This window comes from Osmerus eperlanus, chromosome 22 (genome assembly GCF_963692335.1).
Source record: "Osmerus eperlanus chromosome 22, fOsmEpe2.1, whole genome shotgun sequence".
Classification (NCBI taxonomy): Eukaryota; Metazoa; Chordata; class Actinopteri; order Osmeriformes; family Osmeridae; genus Osmerus; species Osmerus eperlanus.
This window is the reverse complement of record NC_085039.1, coordinates 3,995,361-4,009,321: the sequence shown is the minus strand read 5'-3', so window position 1 is coordinate 4,009,321 and position 13,961 is coordinate 3,995,361. Positions and strand designations below refer to the sequence as shown.

Genomic DNA, 13,961 nt, shown 5'->3' with positions numbered 1-13,961 from the left:
TGTGGGGCACAAGTGCTGAGTGTTAGACTGGTGGGGTGATGTTACCTAGCCGTACTGCCTGTGTCCTGTCCAGCTGCACATGGAAGGACTGATGTTCCGGTCCTGTAGTTTTATGATGAGCCTTGATGGTACTATGGTGTTGAAAACGGAGCTGAAGTCGATGAAGAGCATCCGCACGTATATGTTGTTCTGATCCAAGTGAAAGAGAGCAGTGTTCAAGGCCAAAGCTACAACATCATCTGTAGACCTGTTCGGCCTATTTGCAAACTGGAGTGGGTCTAATGCAGGTGACAGGCAGGATGTAATGTGGTCTTTGACTAACGTCTCAAAGCATTTCATCACAACAGGGCAACAGGGCGGTAATCATTGAGACAGTTCACTGATGGTTTCTTAGAGACTGGGATGATGGTGGCCCCCTTGAACCTATTGGGGACGACAGACTGCGACAGGGAGAGGTTAAAGATGTCAGTGAACACCTGCCAGTTCAGGAGCACAGGCCTTGAGAACACAGCCAGGGATGTTGTCAGGTCCTGGAGCTTTATGCACATTCACTCTAAGTGATAAGTTTAAGGTTGTTATAGAGGTTGTTAGCAATCTAAGGAAACCTCTATTCCCTTGTGTAGGCTACAGCATGCAGCCAACAAAGTATGTTGTTTTGTGTCTGTATTTGACTTTGGTGAATGTTATTTACATGCTGCGCATGTCATTGCATGTTCATATTAAGCTAATGTGGTCTTTATTTTCTCATTACAGCGTGAGTTTAGTTTTAACGGTGGATTTGGAGAAAAAGCTTCAAATAAATCTGTAGCAAGAAAGACACTTGCGCCTGCCAGTGTTTCATGGGATAATAGTATGCTACACTTGTAAATTACTTGTGTAATAAATACTGTGTTTTAATTTAACCAATTAAATAACCGTTTTCTGATTTTTTGGGGGAGGCGTTTAATCGAAGGTGCCATTTATTACACAATGTTCATTTTTGGTGCAGCGTTTATTCAAGGTCAACGTTTAATCAAAGAAAAACTGTAGTTTTCTTCCCAGCATGGGAAGGCCAAAGGATGTTTACAATTGTAGTAGGCCATTGATATGTTTTAAAAGTTCAGGGATGTAATTTGTTGGATAAGAAGCCCCCATCCCCCACTCCAGAGACAATTGATGACAGAGAGGTGCTGACATTAAGTTAAACATAGTCATGCGTTAAAGAGTAGAGTAAAAAATAGAGACAAAATGTGTACATGGATGTTGAAACTCAGTGCTCTGAGTTTGTGCATGTCAGTTTAGACAAACGTAGCCTTTTCAACCTCTAGGTTTAATTCTCTCTTTTATACATTTAAAGTTGGATTTGACATTTAACAGACATTTAATCATTTAGCAAGTTGTTTGACTCAAAAACCATAACGAAGTACATATGGTGTAAAAAATCTGCAGTCAAATTTGGCGAAATTGCTAGCTTGGATGTTATCTTTACATATAGATGGGTTGGTGGTTACAAACAATGAGGATGCGCACGCAGCTTCAAGGCAGAACAATGCCTACCATTTCACCTCTAGTTTATATGTTCCCACCCCCCCCCCTTCTGAATAAAGTTAGATTGATCTGATTTGTTGATATCTGTTGCTATGAAAACCATTTTAGCCAAGCTAACTAACATTGTTTTTAGCTAGCTGACATTACCATTCAATCACTAACAAAACACGAATAGAAATACTTTGCTAACAGTCCTCACGTGTAATCAAAAGCTTGTAGTGAGATCACATGCATGACCCCCCGAGACAAGCTTTCATGTTTGCATCGCTAGCATCTCGTCATATTACACAGCCGGAAGACAGCTAGATAATAAATATTGTAGCGTCAGCGCCCTTGGGTACCCAGCATGCAGTGCACACCAAAAACGCAAATAGCTGTGGAAAATAGTTTGGTTACAACAGCTGTGCAAGGGATTTCAGTTGTTGTGTTCGTTCACTTAAATGTGTGTAATGTTATTGTTTTTTACTTAAGATAATACTGTTGGTCACCCTGATTGTGCATGTTGTGTAGTTTAATGGGATCAGAGAGTCTGACCATAACAAAGTATTGTTAAGCTGCTGTACCATCACAAGGTACACTTGCTAACAGCTGGACATTAGCTATACCTTGGTCCAGTTCCCTACATGACTCTTGACAGTTGTTTGACTGAGACTCTAGAGAGAGCTCAATTCAGGTAGAGTTCTAATAGCCATGGTCTTCTAACCAGTTTCAGTTTTGAAAACAGTGTGACTGTGTATGGTATGTTTTTTGGGCTACTTCTAATACTCATACGGCTGCCGCATTTATGCCTTGGCATGACCTGCGCTGGGATAGAGGGAAACCGCATGGATGGGGAAAGTGTGTGGGCAGAGCAAGCAGTAGTAGTACATAACCTACACACTTCCTTTAGTGAAGTGTATCCTCACTTTCATGAAGTTATTGTTGTAATCAAAGCTTTTAAAGAATGGATCTCTGCATGATGGGCCTGACCAGAGCACAGGTGGCCTGACACAACACGCTTCAAAGTTGTCACTTTCAAAAGGGTGGCATTTTAACCCTGTCAGTCCAACATGTCTAAAAGTTGGTACGCATGCCTTATTGCCAATGGGGAACAAATAAGTCTCAAGAACCCATAATGTCGGCAGCATGGATATTTCTCTACAGTGACAATTTGTGAAGAATTTCAAAAAATGACTTCAAATCAGCCATTGATCCAATTGTCTTGAAATGTTGTGTACATGTATGAAATACATGTCTGTGTCATGTCAATTTTGTAATGGTTTGCAATGCTGAGGAGGAACCCGCCATTGCTGCCTGCAGCTATATTTATTATTATTATTATACTTCTTAAGACTGGGTGTCTATGGCAGGCCCTAGAAGCGCTTGGTCGAAAGTTGTGAAATTTGGCACACTCATTGGGGACAGTCCCCTGGTCCAATTCACAAAGTTTCATGTCCCATACTCGGGCACTCTAGCGCCACCAATGGGTCAAAGTTGGAGTTGTGTTTACACACGCAACTTTTAAACCGTATGACCCATTTTCAAAAATGAGGTACCATTGGATTCCCTGGATCAAGCCGAATTCAATGCACACCATGGCGTCAATTTCCGGTTTATAGATTTTCCGCTATTTCCGGTTTTATCAAAAACCTTTGAAAGCCTACTCCTCCTACAATCTTTGTCAAATCTTCTTCAAAATTACCAGATATGCTCTTCAGACCAAGCCGCACAAAAGTTATGGTAGAGCATTTTGATACCCACAACCGTTTGTCCGTGACAGCCAATCAAAAAAAGCAGAAAAGCCGCCAAACAGGAAGTGAAGTCATATCTCAGCAGTTGTTTGAGGCAGTGAAACTAAATTTGGTACGCCGCCTCGGAACCTTATTCTGAGGATGTCCTCCAAAAATTGTGTCATGTGACTAAAAGGGGGCGTGGCCGGAAGCATAAACGCGTTTTGGCTAATAACGGTTGAAGTGTTTACCTTAAAGTAATTTCTTTGTCTGCTGATGTCTTGTGAGATATAAAGCCTGACTATTAATAACTTTTCATAAAATTCGAATGGACGTGGCCGCCATTTTGGATTTCATGGAAAAGTGTAAAAACCTTTTGCACGCCCCAATTTTTGTCCAATGTTTACCAAATTTGGCAAAGATGATCTTTATACCCAGTTTCACAAAAGCAATCAGATGAATTTTCAATTTTCAAAAACGTTTGTTCGGTAGAGACGATCAAAAGCGGTGGCGAAGCCGCCAAACGAGGGGAAAGAGCATATCTCAGCAACCATTTGCGCGATTGTCACCAAACTTGGGTTCCATCGTTCCCATGAGGAGCAGAGGAGGCCTGCAGTGTTATACCATAAAAATAACTTTGAGCTCTCAGTACTCTTGAACGCAAACATATATTTCAACCAAACTTGGTGTGTTGCATGAGTGCAACAGGTTGTTGTGACTTAATTGTTGCACAAGTGCTATGGAGGCCATGTCCTGCTCTGGACTGCTTGGCCCCTCCATTGCTGCTTGCAGCTATATTTGGTGGCCAAGCCGCGAAGCGGCGAAGCCACTTAAGTGTTTCTACCTTTTCTTTTTATTATTGGTGGCCAAGCCGCGAAGCGGCGAAGCCACTTAAGTGTTTCTACCTTTTCTTTTTATTGGGTGTGCTCAAGCCTTCGGCGAGAGCACAACCTTTGTTCTCTCACATATATATTTATTATTATTTATTTTTGCCCCCCTAAATCTTTGTCAATATTTGGCCTACATAGACAACCTAGGTGTCAAAAGTTTCGTCTTGGTAGCGATTGAGTTGCTTGTATTTTTATTTACGTTCCGTTGCATGGTTTAGGCTGAAGTTAAGTTTTTGTGGCGAAAAGTGAAGCTAACGGTGGCTAATTTGCTAGCCACAGTCACTGACGTTACTAACGTCACTACGTCACTAACGTCACGAAAACATGCGTGACTACCTTTGGCAGAACATTCGTTTCGCATCTGTTAACTTGGGGGATAGCTAGGCTAACTATAGCTTTACTGCAAGGCAGCTGCAGAAACGCCACAAGCAAAGAGGCCAGGGTGATAACTATTTACTCATTTTACTTTGTGATATGACACACAATTGTCATGTGTAATGTACAGTATAAGCTGATATTATTAAGGAAGTACATCTACTTTCGGAAACAGTAGTCTACTATTTCACTGAAGTATTAGCATCATGACATTAGCCTGTGTTGCCCGGGCAACACATACTACAGTGGTCTATGATGTAGCGTTATCTGTTTTCAATCGTTAAAATAAACATTCCTCACATATACATTTTCGTTGTAGGATTTATTATGACATTAGTAAACGATATGTTGGTGAAATTACCATTACCTGTGGTTTCAAACCAGTGTTGCTCACTGCAACGCTGTAGCCTACGCGAGACACTACAAAAACATCTACACAGCTGTAGGAAGTCAAACGGCGACAGAACATGTTCGGCACTCTCCTTACTTAAATCAAAAATCTATCTAACTACTAACCTTAACTTCATTGCCACAGCCTAAACTTTGTCAATCTGTTCATGAAAATAATTAATTTCAGCCTAAACCGTACAACGGAACGTTAAATCCAATTCAACCAACGCAATCGCTACCAAGACGAACACAGCAGTAGTCTAGTACTGTACCGTAGTAGTACAATTTACCGGGGCAGCTTCTCCACACAGGGCTATATCGCATTTTGCGTTGTTACTGACTGATCGCTACCAGTGAGCTTTTTATGAATGAGCGATTTCCCACTAAATAAATGTCAAGCTTATTTACGTTTTTGGGGGCATATTTTCAGTTAGCAGATGGTACTGTTTGAATCACGATTCCATCTTCTACTGCCGGGTAATGTCGTAGAATAATCTTCAAAGGGGGTTCTTTATTAATGAATGCAATATGAGTAGGCTAAATGCCTGAAAATATCATGAGAAGGGAAAACTTAAAAGGACGTTTAAGTCTCGGGTCGTTCTGACCCATCAGTCATTGTGACCCACCGTCGTATTGCGACAACTTTACCGCATACAAAAACAAAGTGAAGCATTTTCTTTTAACCGTTGGGCTGTCTCAGACCCCCCACATTGCGAAGGTTAAAAGAAAATTATTTTTATTTGTTTTTGTATTGGGTAAAATTGGGTAAACACAACGATGGTTCGTTATGAACCTTTGGGTCATGTGACCCGAAGGCAGCACGAGGGTTAAGTGATTCCTTTGTCTCATGATATCTTGGGACATCCCGTGTGTGACACATGATCATTTGTGATAACAGCCGAATTGATGCGGCCGCCATTTTGAATGACAGAAAAAACACGTTTTCTCCACTCCTCCAACAAATGTTGTCCAATCTTCACCAAATTCGGCAGATATTATCTTGAGACCAAGCCTCACAAAGCCCATTACAAGTTGTTTTGATTTTCGAAACCGTTTGCCCGTTACAGCCAATCAAAATGTGCAGTTAAGCCTTCAAACAGGAAGTTGGGTCGTATCTCAGCAAATCTTTTATGGATTCACACCAAACTTGGTATAGGGACTCGGAACCCTGTTCTAATGATGTGTAAAATGTTTTCTGGGTCATATGACTGCTTGGCCACCTCATTGCTGCTTGCAGCTATATTTTATTGTTAGGCTACTATGTCAAAACAGTAAACGCGGTAAACAGTACAAGCAGTAGCCTACAGCCGCTGACTGTTAGCACAGCCAGATAGCCAATCTTTTCTTCATACCAGTCTATTTGAAACAATCGAAAACGTTGTCCCTTTTGCTGCAGTAGTCCATCTAGGTCTGGTGTAGACCTACCTCTTGCTCTTAACTAATTTTTTAAATAAAATCGAGCTTGGAGAACTCCGTGACATGTCATTTTGACTTGAATTTTGCGGGGATTATGCTTACAATGTAGCTGGTGTAATGACGTTAGCTGCGCAAATGTCCAGTAATATCTCAATTTTAATTGGTCCATGTTTGATACGTAACGTAGGTGATTACTGGCATAACATATTTACGTGCAAAGGCACAGCAGAGTTGTGCTTTTCAACGTACATGTTGAAGAATACAGGATCGAAGTGCGCAAGTGAGTTTTGCTCGTCGTCCCCAGTGAACGGACAGTAAAAGAACTGCTTATTCTACAATCGTTTTTGTATTTGATTATGCGTAACTGCTACATTTGTCATCGTAACAATTGGAATAACACACATATTGCATATATAAATCACAAGAATAAACAGTAAAAATACAAGTTTATTAAATAAAATGATTTAATAAACATTTTTACGTTTGAATTTTGGCAGGGTAGGCCATGCCTACCTTGCCAGACTGCACGTCACTGCCCACAACTGCTGAACAACGCCGACACACAGTGCTTATCTTATCCACCACTCTCTCGCCTGTACTACTGTAACTGAATGGGAAACCGAAGTTTTCCCAAACTTGCAATCTTAAAGAGGCCGGCGGGTCCTCTCTCACGGGTCGCCACCACTCGCCATACTAGTCTTTAGTGCTGCTAGCTATCTCTGACTCACGGTGGCGCAAATCAGAGTTTCAGAGCTATTGATTAGATGTCCCTAAAGAACACGAGTATCTAACAGTAGTTCCGCATTACATTAATTAATTTGCACGCAAGTCTTATTTATATATACCGTGTATTCTCTGTGTAATTTCATGCACCGAACCGTGACGCCCGTAGCGTACGGTTCAATACGAATACATGTACCGTTCCACCCCTAATCCCAACACCTCTCCAGCATAGATTCAGCCAGTAAGAAGGTCAAGAATTCATGGCTAGTATGTTGGGGTTCATCTACCTAATAACATCCTTCCTCCCTCTCATTGACGAGTTCACGACTCACCCCACCGACACTGCACTTGGACCGATCATCACCTCCCATGGCTTCTCCTACCACTGCTACGCTGACGACACACAGCTGTACCTGTCGTTCCCCCCGACTGATCCGGGGATCTCAGCTAGAATCGAGGCCTGCCTCACAGACATCTCTGCAAAACTGAACTTCTCATCATCCCGGCCAAACCCTCCATCTCCCACGATCTCTCAATCACCCTGAGATCTGCGACGTTGACTCCTTCATCCTCTGCCAGGAACCTCGGGGTTACCATGGATGACAAGCTCTCCCCCACAGCCCACATTGCTGCAGTGTCCCGGTCGTGTAGATTCACCCTCTACAACATCCGGAAGATCAGGAGATACCTGTCTGAGCATTCCACCCAGCTGCTAGTCCAAGCACTCGTCCTCTCCAAGTTGGACTACTGCAACTCGCTGCTCGCCGGTCTCCCAGCATGCGCAACTCGCCCTCTCCAGAGGATTCAGAACGCAGCAGCACGCCTGATCTTCAACCTACCCAGACGCTCCCATGTCACCCAGCTCTTCATCTCCCTCCACTGGCTACCCATCACGGTCCGCATCAGATTCAAGACACTGGTACTGACCTTCCGAGCGGTGAACAGGACTGCACCTGAATACATCAAGTCTCTCGTCCAGCATTACACCGCCACCTACGGTCCTCTTCTGACAACACAGTGTTTCCTCTATGTTGATTTTGCCGTGGCAGCCCGCCACGGCTAAATTTCTGCCGCCACGGTATCAGAAATAGGACTGTACAAAAAAAAACATTTAGGCCGTCTATCAACAGTGATTGTTAGAGTGCATGTCGGAGTAGCACGGACACGCGCTTCACACCGCAGTTGGGATTGCGTGTGTGCGTCCTTGAGAACTGCAAGTCGTATAACTTATGTTGTCAGTTCATTTAAGCCTGTTATTGTATAAGTCTATAGTTCTTGCAAATTTTAATTAAGTTAACTTGTGAGTTTCGTTGTTTTGCATTCTTCCACTGCTAGCTAAATTGCACGTCTGTGGTTCGCGATTGCTGCCCTCGCTGACATTTGTATTTTAGGTGCATTATAATATGCTGAAGTAGTTTTAATTAATAAATAGCGTGTTTATTGTTATTATTTGCTACAGAATGCTTAGCCTATCAAGATCAAATGAAGCAGACAGTGTACATGCTTTCGAGTAGGTACCTTAATCGATCGACTAGTCTAGCCGATCGATTACAATAAGTTGTTACGTCAATTATTACCCTTCACCCATTCTGGGTGTAATCATCCAGAAAATCATTTTGGAACAATTATGGAATGTTCTTGGCTATGATTTCCTTATTCTATGCCAGTCATATTCAAATAGATATCTTAATTACTGCTAATAGTAGAAAAAGAAAAAAAAAACTTACAAAAAAAGTCTTACAGAATTGCCAGATACCAAAATCTGAATCCAAGAAGGTAACATTTGGCCTGAAAAACAACAAAACTGCAGGCAAGACACCATTTACAGGCAGCTCTATTTTTTTTATTATGTCCAATAGACAGGGACATCTGTCCAATATAATTATTTGTTTTCCAAGACTGACTTTTGATTCATAGTCTGTATTTTTGATATTATTTACCTTTGATATTTCATTTATTGACAAACGTGCCATACAAAGTTCAGGAAAAATGAAAGCAGTCGGCTATTGAGTCCAGAAGGGCCATCTCGAGTGCCCTTTGACCCCCAACAGAAGCCCCATTCTCTTCCTCCTTCTCCCCTAGGCCTATCTCCCTCTTCATCCTCTTTCTGCTGCCAAACATTTCATCGTCATCCTCATCCGTTGATACCTCCTCTGGGTATTCATCTTGTGGAAAGGCTCCTAAAAAAGAGAAGGAGATGGAGGATAAGAGCAAACTCAGATGCCATGGGCATTAATCACTATGAATATCGACAAACTAATGAACTAATGATGATCAACAATTAATGAACAACTACCTTCGCTGAGATCCCGCAGCCTAAAATGGAGAAAAGCACACATCCTCAGTCAGAATACATCACAATCCAGTCAGAATACATCACAATCTAAAAGATGGCTCATGTGCGTGTGTAGCATTGTAACATAGTATATATTACTCATAATATGAGGGATCAGGGGATGATGCTCACATTTTGATAACTTTGTAGAGTTTCTGGCGGTTAAAGCTAGGAGTGTTGTTACGACTGGCGAGCTGAAACAGCTCGTCTGCCAAGGCACCATAATCAAACTGAAATAAAAACTGCTGTCAGAACAATGTAACTTGAATTCTGTAGGCGCAATTACTTGTTTGCAATAAAACCATGCCAGTGCCAGTGTGTTAAACAATCACCTGGAGAACCGGTCCAATTCCCTCGTCGTCTGGTAACTCAATGTCCAAGCCATCCTCCAGGTTGAACGATTCGTCTTCATCTTCATATTCAGTTGATGAGGTGCATAAGTGCAAGGACAGAACAAAGGGGAAAAATGCTGGCAGTTCTGAGAAAGACAAGTTCAGGCCTCAAGTCTTTTATAAATTGTTTAATAGTTGTGCAAAGCCTACCATTTGTTGGCTTTCCTGAAGATTTCTTGCTGGGTTTTTTAACACTTCTGGTTTTCACATTCTCTTCCTCAGATGCCTGTCCTGAATCTGAATCTTCTGTCCGTGCATTCTTCATTTCTTTCATTAGATCATCAATAGCAAATGGAGCCTGATCTACAATGACACTAAATATGCTGTTGCAGATGGCTCTAAGTAGGATGCGACTGGAAGGAAGGAAAGATGGGTGAATAAAAGGAGGGTTTTCTAAAGCATTTTTTGTGCAGAGTGGGTTGCAGACTTGTCAAGCTACCTACTCCTTGGTTTTGGCTGCTGACTTGCAGAAAGGTTTGATGAAGGTCAAATTTTGTTCTGCAGTGAGCTGTGAGGACAACAGAAAAAGGTTCAAAACACACAACGGATAACAAAACAAGTCAGCAGTTACAGGGTTGAAATAGCCACAACTCATACCTCAGCTGACCCCACGCCAGCCAGCTCTGTCATGTAGAGGTCCATAATGTGAAACAGAAGTCCACAAGGTGCTCCACTGGTGCTTTGGAGGACCTGTGCTGTGAGAAGTTCCAAAAACCTGGCAAGTACGCTGTGGAAGAACAAGAGGTATTAAATCAGAAAAGTCTGTAGTGACATTGTTAAGTACAGTAAGGCAGTTCTATCCAGATATTTTTATTTACAGGGTTTATAATTACAGGGTTTATGTGAGAAACAACCAAAAAAGGACTATATACAGTGAGGAAAATAAGTATTTGAACACCCTGCTATTTTGCAAGTTCTTCCACTTAGAAATCATGGAGGGGTCTGAAATTGTCATCGTAGGTGCATGTCCACTGTGAGAGACATAATCTAAAAAAAAAATCCATAAATCACAATGTATGATTTTTTAACTATTTATTTGTATGATACAGCTGCAAATAAGTATTTGAACACCTGTCTATCAGCTAGAATTCTGACCCTCAAAGACCTGTTAGTCTGCCTTTAAAATGTCCACCTCCACTACATTTATTATCCTAAATTAGATGCACCTGTTTGAGGTCTTTAGCTGCATAAAGCCACCTGTCCACCCCATACAATCAGTAAGAATCCAACTACTAACATGGCCAAGACCAAAGAGCTGTCCAAAGACACTAGAGACAAAATTGTACACCTCCACAAGGCTGGAAAGGGCTACGGGGAAATTGCCAAGCAGCTTGGTGAGAAAAGGTCCACTGTTGGAGCAATCATTAGAAAATGGAAGAAGCTAAACATGACTGTCAATCTCCCTCGGACTGGGGCTCCATGCAAGATCTCACCTCGTGGGGTTTCAATGATCCTAAGGAAGGTGAGAAATCAGCCCAGAACTACACGGGAGGAGCTGGTCAATGACCTGAAAAGAGCTGGGACCACAGTTTCCAAGGTTACTGTTGGTAATACACTGAGACGTCATGGTTTGAAATCATGCATGGCACGGAAGGTTCCCCTGCTTAAACCAGCACATGTCCAGGCACGTGGGACAGGGCGACTGCACTGTATTAAGCAGAGGATGACCGGGGCCATGTATTGCGAGATTTTGGGGAACAACCTCCTTCCCTCAGTTAGAGCATTAAAGATGGGTCGAGGCTGGGTCTTCCAACATGACAATGACCCGAAGCACACAGCCAGGATAACCAAGGAGTGGCTCCGTAAGAAGCATATCAAGGTTCTGGCGTGGCCTAACCAGTCTCCAGACCTAAACCCAATAGAGAATCTTTGGAGGGAGCTCAAACTCCGTGTTTCTCAGCGACAGACCGGAAACCTGACTGATCTAGAGAAGATCTGTGTGGAGGAGTGGGCCAAAATCCCTCCTGCAGTGTGTGCAAACCTGGTAAAAAAAACTACAGGAAACGTTTGACCTCTGTAATTGCAAACAAAGGCTACTGTACCAAATAATAACATTGACTTTCTCAGGTGTTCAAATACTTATTTGCAGCTGTATCATACAAATAAATAGTTTAAAAAATCATACATTGTGATTTCTGGATTTTTTTTTTAGATTATGTCTCTCACAGTGGACATGCACCTACGATGACAATTTCAGACCCCTCCATGATTTCTAAGTGGGAGAACTTGCAAAATAGCAGGGTGTTCAAATACTTATTTTCCTCACTGTATATACACACACAACAAGCTATTAGTCTGAACAATCAAATTCAATGAAGGGATGCCTTTAACTAAAAAGTTAAGAGGTAAAATGGTTGATTCAGCCATTACCTTGTCTCCCATCCTTTCTTCTTTAGCATCTCAAAAGTCTGCCTGAACACCAAGCGAACCAGCTGACAGATGAATGGGTCTCATAAGAATTTGTAATACACCCAAAAACACAGAACTATTGTCAAGCGTGCCATTATTTTTTTTTTTTATCCAGATAAAGCTCTCTTACCATATTCCACAGACACTGACCTGGTAAAACTTGTCCATGCGCAATCTGTCAATGCCAGTCCACTCCCTCTTGATAGTCTGCAAGAAGGTCTCCAGATACTGAAACTCTATAGAAACAAAACAATTACCATAGTGTGTGGCCAGGAAGATTCGGTCAGGGCTGTGCAAATAAAATGTAAATTATCATAAGGTATATACGATGTTAATATGGCCTACATGACTGCTTATAAAATCTGACGGATGGCAGACTTACGGCTGTCAACACTTTGAAAGTTGTGCAGAAAGCCTGCAATTTGATTTGACAGCTCCTCCTGGGACACAAATATTTTCCATTAAGAATTCAAAAGTTAAGATTTGAAGATGTGAATGCAGTCGCTCGCCGATGTGGAGCCATATAAAAATAACGTAGAAACACTCACCTGAAGAAGTGGTTTGTCCTGCATCCACAGACAGTAAAAAAGGCCCTTCCATAGTTTAAGTAACTCATCCCTGCTGAAACCACCTACATTCAAAGATGGGAAAGTAAGTATGCATTGATGCCAAAGCATTGTATCTGTGCGTGCGATTGTTTACCAACCAGTCAGCAAGGTGTTGCATGTAAGTTTAACCCTTATCTTCGGGTCATTGTGACCCATCAGTCATTGTGACCCACCGTCGTATTGCGACAACTTTACCGCATACAAAAACAAAGTGAAGCATTTTATTTTAACCCCCCCCCCCCCCCCCCCCACACACACACACACACATTGCGACGGTTAAAAGAAAATGCTATTGGGTAAACACAAAGATGGTTCGTTGTGAACCTTTGGGTCATGTGACCCGAAGGCAGCACAAGGGATAAAGTCAACTTGGTTAATCAGATACAATGTATGCAGTATTCAGCTAGACCAAATTTACAAATATTCGTTGTGCATATTCTAAACCACTGTTCTAAACTAAGCTCCTGCGTGGCAAAAGGAAAGCTAGGTCACGCTATCGCTAAAGCTAGAGCATGATGGTGAAGGTTAGGATTTGCCTAATAACCAGCTAACGACGTTAACGAATTGACCGTCTTACCTTTGATTCTCTGGGACCTTACACTTATATATTTTCTGAGCTTCTTTATTGCTTTTGTCCTGATATGTTTCTCGTTAGATGCTAATCTTTGAGCAAACTGGATCTCAGGTTCTTGTTGTATCGGCGCCATGTTCCCAACACTATACGTGGAACGCTTACCTACCACCAAAGATTATAGAAGAATAATATAAGTTATTTGCTACCACTGACGTCCTTTTTGTTAACGACTGTTACTTTGAGATGCGCACAGATGACGATTACCTTTCTTCTTCCTTTGTGAATTTGTACGGCAGTTGGCATTCACTACGTTGCATTACTGCCACCTAGTGGTGGGAAGTTAAGATCATTTTGCTGACTAGCTTCTTTGAATTTCGTTGACTAGCTTCTTTGAATTTCGTTGTGAAATTACCACAAAAATCGAATAATTTGGTTAATTTTTTAGGAATCGTATTTTTTCCCGACTTCCCGAATAACACGCAAATAACTGTACCTGGTGGGTCCGTTTTTTGTACGTCACTAACTCAGTTAGCTGGATTTGATAGGCTCTGTGCAAACTGTTTTGTTGAAAATATTTGCTGGAAAATAATCTGGATGTTGCCCCAAACATACT

The 13,961-nt window shown here is 41.9% G+C and overlaps 1 protein-coding gene across 2 annotated transcripts; it reads right to left on the bottom strand.

Annotated features, from left to right (window-relative positions):
* Positions 1-8,749: 8,749 nt before the first annotated feature.
* On the bottom strand, positions 8,750-13,640 carry LOC134008785 (ribosomal RNA processing protein 1 homolog A-like). 2 transcript variants are annotated; one of them, XM_062448313.1, is made up of 12 exons: positions 13,352-13,640; positions 12,715-12,797; positions 12,549-12,606; positions 12,317-12,402; positions 12,128-12,189; positions 10,355-10,484; positions 10,201-10,265; positions 9,908-10,110; positions 9,698-9,777; positions 9,498-9,595; positions 9,327-9,346; positions 8,750-9,210 (listed from the first exon to the last, which is right to left on the bottom strand). In XM_062448313.1, the coding sequence occupies exons 1-12, from the start codon at positions 13,479-13,481 to the stop codon at positions 9,011-9,013; spliced, it is 1,215 nt and encodes a 404-aa protein (XP_062304297.1). In that variant the 5' UTR covers positions 13,482-13,640; the 3' UTR covers positions 8,750-9,010. The 2 variants fall into 2 exon arrangements, with proteins under 2 accessions (XP_062304297.1, XP_062304298.1); XM_062448314.1 differs by lacking the exon at positions 12,549-12,606 and having other exon boundaries at positions 13,352-13,491.
* Positions 13,641-13,961: the final 321 nt, after the last annotated feature.

Excerpts from the sequence above, each read along its gene's own strand:
- LOC134008785 (XM_062448313.1), bottom strand. The coding sequence starts at position 13,481 with ATGGCGCCGATACAACAAGAACCTGAGATCCAGTTTGCTCAAAGATTA. Across the intron at positions 10,485-12,127 it reads AAGAAAGGATGGGAGACAAG|CGTACTTGCCAGGTTTTTGG; the intron begins GTAATGGCTGAA and ends GTTCTTCCACAG. Across the intron at positions 9,596-9,697 it reads GAATTGGACCGGTTCTCCAG|TTTGATTATGGTGCCTTGGC; the intron begins GTGATTGTTTAA and ends TTTTTATTTCAG.